Source organism: Amphiura filiformis, chromosome 9 (genome assembly GCF_039555335.1).
Source record: "Amphiura filiformis chromosome 9, Afil_fr2py, whole genome shotgun sequence".
Lineage (NCBI taxonomy): Eukaryota > Metazoa > Echinodermata > Ophiuroidea > Amphilepidida > Amphiuridae > Amphiura > Amphiura filiformis.
Genome location: NC_092636.1, coordinates 17854704 through 17867929, shown reverse-complemented (window position 1 = coordinate 17867929; position 13226 = coordinate 17854704). Strand labels below are relative to the sequence as shown.

General features: G+C 37.9%; 1 protein-coding gene across 4 annotated transcripts; it reads right to left on the bottom strand.

The window, feature by feature from the left end:
- Nucleotides 1-278: 278 nt before the first annotated feature.
- LOC140160701 (ankyrin repeat domain-containing protein 10-like) lies at nucleotides 279-12623 on the bottom strand. Of its 4 annotated transcripts, XM_072183990.1 has the most exons (7): nucleotides 12274-12623; nucleotides 7564-7716; nucleotides 6406-6497; nucleotides 4855-4936; nucleotides 4034-4208; nucleotides 2596-2843; nucleotides 623-746 (listed from the first exon to the last, which is right to left on the bottom strand). In XM_072183990.1, exons 1-6 carry the CDS (start codon nucleotides 12487-12489, stop codon nucleotides 2632-2634), a joined length of 930 nt encoding a protein of 309 aa, XP_072040091.1. In that variant the 5' UTR covers nucleotides 12490-12623; the 3' UTR covers nucleotides 623-746; nucleotides 2596-2631. The 4 variants fall into 4 exon arrangements, with proteins under 4 accessions (XP_072040088.1, XP_072040089.1, XP_072040091.1 ...); XM_072183987.1 differs by lacking the exon at nucleotides 2596-2843 and having other exon boundaries at nucleotides 279-746; XM_072183988.1 differs by lacking the exon at nucleotides 2596-2843 and having other exon boundaries at nucleotides 279-746; nucleotides 12348-12487.
- Between the last annotated feature and the right edge of the window lie 603 nt (nucleotides 12624-13226).

Below are 13226 nucleotides of genomic sequence, written 5' to 3'. Positions count from 1 at the left end.
ATACAATTACAAGAGAGTCGTCTATCACTCTACACATTTTATGTAAATTTGAATTTGCAAAAAACAAAAAACTTACAATATCTTACGAACTTTCTGAAAAGTTTACTTTTTAACATTCTTCAATATCATCCATAAAAGTGTACGAAATATATACAATGTCTTCCAAGTTAAAAAAAAAATGTAAAAAGATGCAAAACTATAAGCAGAGTATAAATTGCTCCTGATCGTTGCTTTAGCACTGTCAATGAACAGCGGAACCATCCACTAGCTCATGATCGCCAAGTAACACTTAAAACCGACTCATTATAATGCTTAGTATGCATGACCGTAACATGGTTCAAACTGAGATTCACACAGCTTACTATCATAACCCTGAGCCTGTACTACACTCTCACTATGCTCAACGGCAGAACTAGAAACCTGGCACTTTGACAAAGCGCCCTCTTCAACATCCGTCATTTCAGAGTCCTGACTTTCCATTTCGCATGTGACGAGCGTCTTGTTGTTTTCGCATGCTCCGCTGTAAGCACTCCAGTTGGTCAAGTAATCGTACACTCTCACATACTCTTTCTGTTTCTGCTGTTGGTGGTGGGAAGATAGTTGTGATGAGGCATCTCCGGAACCATTCATTGCTGTTGCGCAACAACGGCAACCTTTGGTGGCGCTTGCACCATTCTCAGCATGCAAGCCGTTAGGGGCAACATGGTTTGTAAGGCCATTAGTTACTTGGTCACTGCATAGATTATCTGCAACATAAATCATCCAAAGAGAATTTTGTTTATAATTGGAAAAAATAGGAAGAAAAAGCTAGTAAATCAAATTTTAAAAAAATGTGATTTGAAAGACTAGTAAAAAAGGACGAGTTCACAAAAACAAGGGCCTGAATCTATAACACTGAGGATCAACATCAAATTGTACATGTATAAAAAGTGATTGAGGATTAACTAAAAGGTTGGTGATGACAGGTTTCAGATAATCATATGCAGGACTGACTGACCCCCTATATGGCTTGGCTTGTAATGTTCTAGGCACTGTTTTTGATGAGGTAGCTGGATAATTGTCTAGGCCTAATAATGGTGCACAGCTTCGCACAATGATGCGTATGAATGGTTTTCGTTGTTCTGGAGATGGCGATGTTCACACTGCAGAGGCCGAAACTGAAAGCTGAAGAATCTCCTCAAAATCATTCTTATTATTTTACACTACATAGTTTGCTTATTCTCCTATAATACTTCTTATTTTCTATATATAACAATTCTTAATACACATTACACAAGCACCTGTAATGCGTATGAAAGACATCTCTACATACGCTGTGGATTCGAAATTTCGAGTATTAAGCACATAAATTATGATAATAGATAAACACAAAGACCACTTCTAATAAACCTTAGGTAAAAAGCTATTCAATCTTGAACTATGATATCAATTAAGCATTCATATTCATGCATGTTAAATAATTAATTATATTATTTTAAATACAAAGTTAAAAATCTGTTAAAGCCAATTATTAATTCAAAATAATTTTTACACTTTACTCATACAAGATACATGGTTCATACAATGAAAGTTTCAAGTATCCAACTACAAACAATTATTGGGAAATTTCAAGATTACAAAGTTTCAAATACATTGTAAAAATTGTATATATATGTATCTAGAAAAAGCCTTAAAATCTAACCATGTGAGAAATATTGAGATTACTAAGTTTGAAAGCACATTTAGCACTGACTACAATATATTCCTAAAGCCGTTCAATACCCTGCTATAATAGCAATAATTGTACAAGTCTGCAAATTTAGTTGTTGAATATGTTTAAATGTAATGCCCACGCAGACCGATGCATCTATACGGCGCCTGAGATGGAATGTAGCATTCCATCCAGTAGTCGCGTTGCCACTGGCCGCAATCCCCCATGTGTCCTTTAGGAGGAGTAGAAGAAACCGCACTTGTTGCAGGGACGGCTGTGGGAGTATTACTGTTAGTTGTTGCAGAGGGGACCTCCTCGGCTCTTGAAAGCGTGGTGACTTCTTCAGTTTGCATTTCACTATCAGTATCACCATCTGAATCGATAAAATATAAAGATTACCCTTAAATTAAACAATTACGACTTCAAAATTCTTACATAAAGCCGGTTTTATGTCTATTTTACCCCCTTCAAAGTACCCCTATTTAATTATTGTTAAATTAATTTACTTATGTATTATAAAAAATGAATCAATAAAATAAGTGCGGGATTAGAATTTTAGCCAACAAATTGAAATAGTTTCACGTCAAAAGATGTAAAAGAACAACACAATGCACACTAGAGGGGTCAGTCAAGCCTGCCTTAAGACATGTAGACAAAGTGAGTGACTATATGGTTCAAACAAAGATCAAGTACTCTCTGTAATCTAGAGTTGATGGGTATCGATTGACTCAATTCCACATTCAAGGAGACTCACAGTAACCGCATAATTTTCCAATTCAAGGTGTGTCAATTATATGTACTTTGCAAACACTCTTTGGATTTTGAGTAACACTTCATCACACTTCATACGGAGAGTACTTGATCTATGAACATGTAATTAGCGGGCAAAGCAATCTCAGATATACATTTTATTTCTTAGCATTAAAAGTTCTCTGCATTCATCAGATGACAAAGGCCTGACATTTCCAAGATTCGTTCTTCTTCCTAGACGACGCCACAACATCTTTCCGACAAACTTGGCTATTGCCTGGTGTAGCCTCTGGCACAGGTAGAAGGCCTAGTCTTTGGTTGGAATCGTTTTCGATTACACTGTCCATGGGTTCTGCGTAAACCTCTAACAGTTGAGGACATGGCTCAGCAACCGGAAGGCCATCTTAATGTACAATTAAAAGAGGAAACATTTGCATAATAGTGCTTTTTAAACAAAGGGATTTATGCAGCATACATAATAATTCAAAAACATTAAAATATGGAATGATTTGTTGCGAAAAAAAAAAATATATGGATTTCAGATTTTTTTTCTTACTCAAGTCAGTAAATAAATGAAGCGCTCTTTTCCAACATAACAATGACAACATGCATTGCTTTGCCATAAATGGCTGATACTCTATAAAAATGCACCCAATGTTCAACTTGATCCCTACACCTATTAAGTGCCACTGTCTAGCAATACTTTCACAAACTTGTAATGAATACAATAAATTAATTTCCCCAAGTAAAATATTGTTTTTCTGCTTATTATAAGTCATAGTATTGTTTAAAAGCTAAAAATATATTTTTACAAGCAGAGAAAAAAATCCCATAATCATTTTAGCCTTGAAATTTAATTGCCTTAAGTATCCATAACGTTTTGCAAAATAATTAAATACACAGCATTTGCTAATGGGATGGATTAATTAATTAGCAAAGCATGTCATTTTACATGCATGCACCTAGTGAGAAACAAGGTATTGCCGATTGATAAATGTCAGGTTTTATAGTTCATTTGCTATAACTTGAATGGTACGAAAAAAAAGTACCTAGGCCTACATATTTTCAGGGAACATACAACTTATAATATGCATAAGGGCTATTTCCAATTACTGCCTGTAATACCACCATATGTAAAACAAGAACATAATTCCAATATTTCAACAATCTAGTATAATTATTGGAACTAAGGAGGATTTTCAATCTAAATATAGTTATTATTCTATTTTTAATGTGACAAAACTGTTTTGCAAAAGTGAGAAAATTTATATTAAAGAAAAAATTATTTCTTCCCAAAAGAACTTCAAATACCACAAGTTGGATTGGAAACTAAAATGCAATCGTACAAAATAATAAAATGTCTCATAATTTGACATATTTATAATAAGTAAAAATATATTTCACTGATTTAAATAAGCAAACACCTTAGAAATATGATGAATGGTTTTCAAAAAGAAACAATTTTTTTACAATAAAATATTATACTTGATTGTTCAATTTACAGGAGGACCTAAAATTATTTCATTAAAATTACATTTACTCAATTTTCATACGAGGGATCAGAATTAAGCACAAATGATGACAATACATTACCTGGTACCATACTTTGTTCCACTGTTTCCACAGGGAGTGGCTGAGCTAAAGGCATACTGGGATCGGCACGTATCTTTTTGATTTCTTCTCCATTGATCTCAGTGATGCCTCTTTTACGACTACAGAGACCGTTGGTATGGACGTTGTGACCATTCAGGCCACTGGATTGTTCTACCTGAAGAGTGCAACGAACAAAAGAAGCATTAGTACATCATAACATACCCAGAAAATCAAGTACCGCTTGAATCGGAATATGGTGATACCCTGGTACAAAAACCAGATGCTCGATACCCGAAGGACATTATATATTTAAAAGCGTTGCTTGCCTTGACACAAAATAAAATTACAAGAGGTCTTTTCTTTGGTTCATTAGTATTTTTGGCCCGCCATAATTGCATACTGCTGTTTTCATTCACATGAAATTCTTTATAGACTAGGATAATGGTTAGGCCTAAAAAAGAAGATTGTTTGATTGGTGTAACCCGACCAACCCTAAAAACAGATTTGTTTGGCAATTTTTTTTTTAATTAGAAAAGAAAGTTTGTTTGTTTGTTTGCTTTATTTCTTCTTTTGCCTGGGTTACTCATTCAGTGGATGTTTTAAGGTATCCTCTGTTCTTCCATGAGGCCCAGGTGTGGAAGATTAAGTTCAATTAAAAAAACAAAAGAAACAAAAAGGTTTTAATGTTACGCCAATCAAACAATTTTCTTTTTTAGGCCTTAGGGAACTCCTTACATTTGTATAACTCAGCAATTATACACTGGTTTTAATATTTTTGTTTTTAATTTTTTGCCTTTCGGCCCTCACCAATTCCCACTTACTTGCATAATATATCTTGCTGATGTTTCATTGCCACAACTGATGGCAAGGTCCTTGGGTAGGTGGCCATTGTTGTTCTTTATCCTGCAATGTAAATGAATACATTGATATAATAATACACATTCATGTACAACAATGCTTAGTGCTTAAAGTGGCAGTAGCCTCATTTTTTGATGCACCTGTGACTGTGATGTATAGGCTTACCTTATGCCTTCTTAACTTCCAGAATCCCGGAATGGTATAAAATGAGCTCATTAGTCAATTGCTTGGGCTGAAATGTAAGTCACCAAAATACTAAAAATGTCTAAACCTTACTTAACTTGATAGATTACTTAAAACCTACTTAAATTTGTGTGTATTTTGACATGCCGATCAACTTCTACAAGAGATGCAGATAATGCAAAACCGTTATAATTACACATAAGACCAAGTTTTTGGAATTGACATGTACATGTGTAACATAAGAAAATTGAGAGACATCATTTCCCTACAGTAAATTTACAGACTGCACATTGTATCATGTTGTCCAATCTTCCAAAACTTTTACAATTACCATAAATTACAGCTATCAATCAAGGTACCTTAAGTACAAATGCTGTTCATTGTTCAAGTTCCCTATCTTCAGAAGATGGATCTGATTATCAACTACATGCAGTGATTGAATCTGTTTCTAAAATTTTAACTATTCAGTAATTATTCCTCTTCTACATGTAGCTCCTGAACTTCATCGCTGTAATGACAAAACCTTGTATCTCACTTTTCGATGAAACTGAGATTTTGTAGCTAGCAAGCCAGGCTTTATACTGGCAAAACCTTGTATGTCTATCTGCATCTGCAACAATAAAACCACAGTCACCTTATTTCAAAATTGAAGTGACAAAACATTGTATCTAATATAGGATAAGTACGGTAGGTAGGATATATACGTAGAAAGGTTTTGTCACTATACATTTCAGCCAATAGTAAAAGGGATGTTATCAGTATTGTTCAAAAAAACTGTGTATCTCCAAAAATCAAAACCACAAAACTCCATGTTTGTGTCTTTCTTTTCGTTTGGAGTTATTATATATAGTCATGACTGTAGCAAAGCGCATTTCAAAACAACAAAGAAAGGCAGTCATTGGTAATAAAATGCCAAGACAGCAATGTTTTTGCCCTCCGGAGCCATCTCTGAACAGAGGAGGAGGTCTGCGCCACAACTTAGCGGGGGCCTACAGCTCTGCTATCCAAAAGATCCCTCGACGTCTCAGTTCTGTGACCCCGTCACGGGTCACTGACCAATCGCCGCCGAAAAATCAGACGGCTTGAGAAAGCATCCAGGATAGGATGTGAAACGTCGCCAGTCAATAAATAAGTCCAGTTGACTAGATTTTAATTTAAATCAACTTGATACCTCCTGCACATTTCACTTTTTTAAGACACAAGGTTTTGTCATTACAGCAATGTTTTGTGCTTGCTATGCACTTGAGTGACTATACAGCATTAGCACCAAAAGGTTAACATCCCCAATAACCCAGGGTTTCTTCTGTGCCACAGTGGGCACAAGTTCTTACGTGAATTGGGCTCCATTAGCTTTTAGAATTCCTAGACATTCCAGGCTTCCACTCCTTGCTGCTTTGTGAGATGGGGTTTCCCCTAAATAATCCTGAAAATAATACAACAAGAAAATATTTAAGCATGATAGTGACTGTGATATTTTGTCCAACTACTGTAATATAGTGTTGAATTTGGATCTTTAAATTAAATGCTGGCAAAAAGTATGGTCATCTGTCTTGCGGTAATCATTTTCAAAACTAGAATTTAGGTGACAAAATTACAGAGCTGTGACATTGGTAATCTGTTTGGCATTTTGCACATCAATTATGTCCCAACTCACGCTTACGTACACATTGAAGCGCCAGTCGTACATTACACAACCCACCCCTACATGTAGTGCAAGTGCTGCACACAGTTATATGCACGCCATTCCATATCAATACAGAGTGGTAACTTAACAGCAAATTTATTTACCTTTATTTACCTTTTATAAGCCAAACAAAGTTTAGTAGGTGGGGCGGAGCTGGCTTTGGATTAAGTTAGTTGACAGTTTATTTAACAAGCTTCAAAGCAGCATCGACGGTTGATCCAAAGATCAAACAAATTTGGATCTGGTGCCTTCATTAAAATTCACTTCGAAATGATTAGCAATTCAAGACCAGCTCTTGACAATCCACTTCAAAACAATATAATATGAATACTTTTTTCAAGATTTTCAGGTCACTATTTGAATTTCTGGAGCATTGTCTTGAAAATTAATTTGCTAATGCTACCTGTGGAAAAATACTTGACATTGAGTGGAATAACTACTCGTTTTGTAACTTGTTTTGCTACACTGGGTGGAATAAACTCATTTTGACACCTTGTTTTGCTACTCATCAGGATAACATTTGAAGCTAACACCATTGTTCAGGGGAGCTTTAAATTGAGGTGGAAGGCAAGGCATTAGCCAGAGGGGTGTCTTTAGGGAGTCCAAAATACCTTATTCCTACAAAATCAGGGTGTCCACTTCCTATTCACTCCATCATAGAATTTTAGGGTGTCCAAGTTTAAAACAGGGTGTCCAAATGACACCTCGACACCTCTCTGGTTAATGCCTTGGTGGAAGGTACTTCCTTTTCAAAGTGCCTGCTTATAACGATAAAGCACACTATAAGGCAATCAAGGTGTGTTACCTGTGCATTAACATTAGCTCCATTCTGCACAAGCCACATGAGACAGTGAGGTTGGCTCCCAAATGCAGCTACATGGGCTGGTGATTGGTGGAATCTCTGAGTTGCTACTTCACCATTTACACCACAGCTGATCAGCATCTGTAGACATTCCAACTAGAAGAGGGTCAGAAAAAGAAGAAGAGATATAGATCAATGAATTCATGTAAAGAGCAAACAATTTTGTCAAATTGAGAAACTATAGACCAATCATCATGCAATATTGCTTGCTTTAAATAAGGTCCAAAAAATTGTTTGTTTGTCCCAGGGGTAGCGCTAGAACTAAACACTCCAGTGTCCGCAGGGACCCCCGAACTTGCAGAAAATTAAAAAGTAGGGGGTCCGTAGTAGAGTTTGGTGAGTCCGAGTTGCACAAATGCAGCATAAATATTGTGTGTCTGCAATAGCGCTAGTTTGAAAACCTGGGGGTCTGCAGGGACCCCTGAACTTGCAGAAAATTTAAAAACAGGGGTCCAAACTCTATTTTAGTGGGTCCGGGACCCCAAAAAGCAACCTAGCGCTACCCCTGGTTTGTCCACGTCCGACCGACCGTGTACCCTGGTTCCGACCGTGTCTTTTTTTTTTTTTTAATTTGCATTGAATGTGCTAGTAAAACAGTGGTTAGTATAAATTTAAAGAAAGAAAATGTAAAGAAAATGAACAGTATAACATGCAGAACCATCTCAAGAGTTAAACCAGTCAAGTGCTGTGTGTTTTGACTTATTTACCAGTCTTCAAATTGTCAGTTTCAAGTGCAATATCTGTAAAAAAAAAAAATCCGACCTACCGACCCAACTGTTTCATAAGCCTCTATGGACAAACAAACCTTTTTTTTTGGCCTAATGCTAGTCCCTGGGCTCAGAAGCCCAAAAATAATAATACACTGGTAACAGAAGTTATGTATACATGTATGGGCAAGAAATCTAGTTACTAGTACACTGGAATTTCAGTGACTCAAGACAAGCGGTTCGCTATTTCCCGCTAAAATGTACCGTACCGGTACCTCATGTTTTATAATGACCCACTTGTCTTGAATCACTGAAATTTCAGTGAAGTAATTGATTCCTTGCCCCTATACATTGTAAACTTTACATAACTTTTGTTACCAGTGTGTAGTTATTTTTTTGGAAAAAACAAACAATTGGTGCAACTAGGGGTTGTGGTACCCGGGGTCAAGGATACGTTAATGGTGCCCCCCCCCCCCATCTTGAATGGGACAAAGATGAGAAAAGTTGTTGAAATCTCATTTTTTCACATTTGGTTAAAACATATTTGTTTTTTATTTCCACAGATTGAAAGAGTAATCAAACTGTGTTTAGAAAATGGTCCAGCAGATGTGAAAGAATAAATTTAGGATACAGGGTGTCCAAAATAAATAGCCTGTTAGGTCCTACAACTTCCTCTTAGAAAAGATTATTTAGTAATTCTGACAGGAATTTTTATAACAATTTTTTTAACATTTTTCAGGTAAAAGTCACCAAATACGAGGTGAATAGGGACACCCTTGCCACAACCACCCTTACCCCACCACACCCTACCCTACCACCCTAACCTGCTCCACTCTTACCCTACTACCCTCATGAACCTACTCCACCACCTTAACCCTACCACCACCCTTAAATCACTATACCACACCCTGACCCCACTAAACCTACCATCCCCACTACCCTACCCAGGCTACCACCCTCATCCACACCTAATACTATCATGCCACTGCCAGAACTCGACACCACACACCCTACCCCAGCTGGCCAGCACTCCACCATCCTACCCCACCCATCTACCCCCACCACCCTATCCACTGCTCCAGCACCATCACCCTAGCTATTCACTTCCTCTACCACCATGATACCTTTTCTTAAGTTATACCCACCACCCTGATCCCACTACCCTAACCACCTACTTCCCTACCACCCAAAACTCTACCCCAACCACCCTCACCCCACTACATCCTACCTCACCTCTTCTTATACTGATGAGCTTGATCAACGTTAACATTGTCAAGAAATCAGATTTTAATCAGTTATGATGGTATGAATTACCCTGACAATTGGTGCAACTAGGGGTTGTGGCACCCGGGATCAAGGATACGTAATGGTGCCCCCCCCCCCCCATCTTGAATGGGACAAAGATGAGAAAAGTTTTTGAAATCTCATTTTTTCACATTTGGTTAAAACTTATTTGTTTTTTATTTCCACAGATTGAAAGAGTAATCAAACTGTGTTTAGAAAATGGTCCAGCAGATGTGAAAGAATAAATTTAGGATACAGGGTGTCCAAAATAAAATTATCTAAAAAAAGTTCTAAAAAATGGGGTGGTCAAAACTTTCCTGCTCCCACAGCCACTATTTTAGAAAATGATCTGGAAATTCACCAGGACGGCAGGACCTAGCCTGTTAGGTCCTACAACTTCCTCTAAAAGATTATTTAGTAATTCTGACAGGAATTTTTATAACAATTTTTTTAACATTTTTCAGGTACATGTATAAAATGTCACCAAATACGGGGTGAATAGGGACACCCTTGCCACAATCACCCTTACCCCACCACACCTTACCACCCTAACCTGCTCCACTCTTACCCTACTACCCTCATGAACCTACTCTACTCCACCACCTTAACCTTACCACCACCACCCTTAAATCACTATACCACACCCTGACCCCACTAGCCTCACTAAACCTACCATCCCCACTACCCTACCCAGGCTACTACCCTCATCCACACCTAATAGGCCTACTATCATGCCACTGCCAGAACTCGCTACCCCACACCCTACCCCAGCACTCCACCATCCTACCCCACCACCCTATCCATTGCTCCAGCACCATCACCCTAGCTACAAATGTATTCACTTCCTCTACCACCATGATACCTTTTCTTAAGTTATACCCACCACCCTGATCCCACTACCCTATTAAACCACCTACCACCTAGACCTCTACCCCAACCACCCTCACCCCAATACATCCTATTCCTACCTCACCTCTTCTTGTACTGATGAGCCTGATCAACGTTAACATTGTCAAGAAATCAGATTTTAATCAGTTATGATGGTATGAATTACCCTGACATGTTTCTAATTAATGTGAAAAGCTCACTTGGTGTCCCTTTTCCCTCCATGTGGGGGTAAAAATGCATGTAATCTCCTTCAAAGTTGTACATTTCTGTACTTTCCTTACCAAGACCAATGGCAATGCTGTCCCTATTGACCCCGAAGTCGGGGGTCATTACTAGGGACACCAAATTTTATTTAAAAAATATATACCCCCACATATATTAAATTTTTATAATGGTGGATTATATAGGCATCATGGCCATGGGTGGACATAATATGCCCTCAAAAGTTTGGCTCATGGGGCTACAGGAAAAAAACTACAATCTACATACGTAGAGAGTACCGGTACCAAACTGTCCCTATTCACCCCATTCTAAGGTAAGCAAATTATAAGAAAAAATTTTTAAACTCTCCAAAAATCAGTGAGGGCGGAATTTCCTAAAAACATGAAAAAGTAATTTAAGCTTCAATTTTATGATTTCAACTTCCATGACCAAATTTATGCATCCAGGGCATTCCAGGCAATTAACTGTGTGTTGGAAATAAACTGGCATCACATCATAGCAAAATGCTACACAATTTTATCAATTTGCTACACAATTTTGGAGTTGATGCGTTGAATAAGTTGAGCAATCACAGTTAACATACATCTGGTCCTGGCTCCTGGGTACATCAGATCTGCATGATCAGTGACACAGGTTTCTACTTTGTAAACAGGATAAAACTTACGCACAACTCTTGATTTTTTCCTAAAAATTGGCTGATTTTCACAAAATTTTACTTGCACAGACAAAATTCTACATGCATCTGGGGTGTCGACTGTGGCTGCAGGCTGTGCATGTGGTATTTCGAACACTGCCAAAGTGCATTTTACTAGTATCTAGAATTCTAGATAATGCAAATTGCCAAAATAAAAAAAGCCCAGGCGGAGCCTAGATACAGACTTTAAGGTACATATTTCGAGGTGCATAACAGACACAAAATTTGTGTCATAACAAACACCAAATTGGTGTCGATGACCTGACATGCATGCATTCTTTTGTGATGGTCTTTCAATTTGTGCCGAGTGTCCTTGGGAGACTTGACTATGCTTCAGTGGTCATGAAAGGATTCAATAGATAACCTCTGCCCCACTAATCCCCAGCTATTGTCTGAAATTGCACCTCGGAAGATATATTATAACAACTCAGTCCCTCAAATGATAGTCATATAACGACCAAAAGATAAATGACTGACTATCATTGAGGACTGAGTTCCGCAGTCTAGGCGGAGCCTACCCTACATTGTATGCTATGGCCTATGCCGCTACGGGACTACAAAGTTAGAACAAGTTCTCAAACGTTCGAAATATGTAGATTGTAGTTACTACAACTAGCTCATATGCATGTATATGGCTTTCACTTTGATCAAATTGATGCATCATTCATTGCAATTAACATGTAATGATGTATTGCATGCATTGCGGGCTTTGCCATTTTGCATGTTTGTTATTATTTAATTACTTGCAGGAAGTTGCAGGCGGGATCATCATGATCATGGGATAACATGCAACGGTTAACGCTAAATAACGGTAGCCTGCCCTGGGACTATTATTATTATGGTAATGAACTTAGTTACCTTGCCATAATAGGCTGCCCAATGCGCGGGCGTCCAACCATAAAACTGATCTTCAATGTACAAATCTTGTTTACCATGCGACAGCATAGAAGACAAAGCGTTATGATCACCATCACGGCAAGCGCGATGTACGGGGTATCGAGCGGCCAACATTTCTTCATTCATTTTCCCCCAGAATCCAACATTCCAACCATTTGTTGATCCGTTTGATTCCATGTTAGTTCAAGTTCAAAATGGTAATATGCCCGTATCATTTCAATAGATACGGTGCATTTTTAGCGTCTATTTTCCCGCACGCTTTTGTTTCCGTGTTGTTTACGACGGAAAAAACAGCATGGCGCTATTTTCAATTTTTGTTGTTGTTGATTGATTGGATTGGGTTGCCAGCCTGGAGCATAAATTTCTTATATCTAATTCGCGAAAATCCATAGGGTAATTCTTCGGTAAGGTGCCTTGCAGTCCCGGCTTGCAGTCCCGCCACTTTCAGGGGTCATTCATAACCAGTGTCCGAAATAAGGAAAATATGGAGGTTGTCCCGAAGACAACTGAAGCATAAATTCTGCTTGTCCTCAAAACATTTTGGTTGTCCCCAAAATGTGTCATATTTTTGGAGGTAAAATATAGTGGTTGTCCAGGGGAAGTAGGCCTACATAGGGTAAGATGGGGTAAGTGGGACAGTGGGGTAAGTGGGACACTACTATACTAGATCTTCATTGCAGCACTAAATCCACCAATACGATACCGAATGGTGACTTACCCCATTACAAATATGTATGTTATAATTTCACTGCTCAATATTGGAATTTATAGTTGGTATTTGAGCTGTGGGAGATGCTTGAGACCAGCACCACCTTGATGTGGCGGCCAACTTTGAGGAATACTTATTTATCAAGTTACCAAATATTAAAAAGTCTTTGCTGAGAATTAGGAGATATTGAGAGATAATATATTTC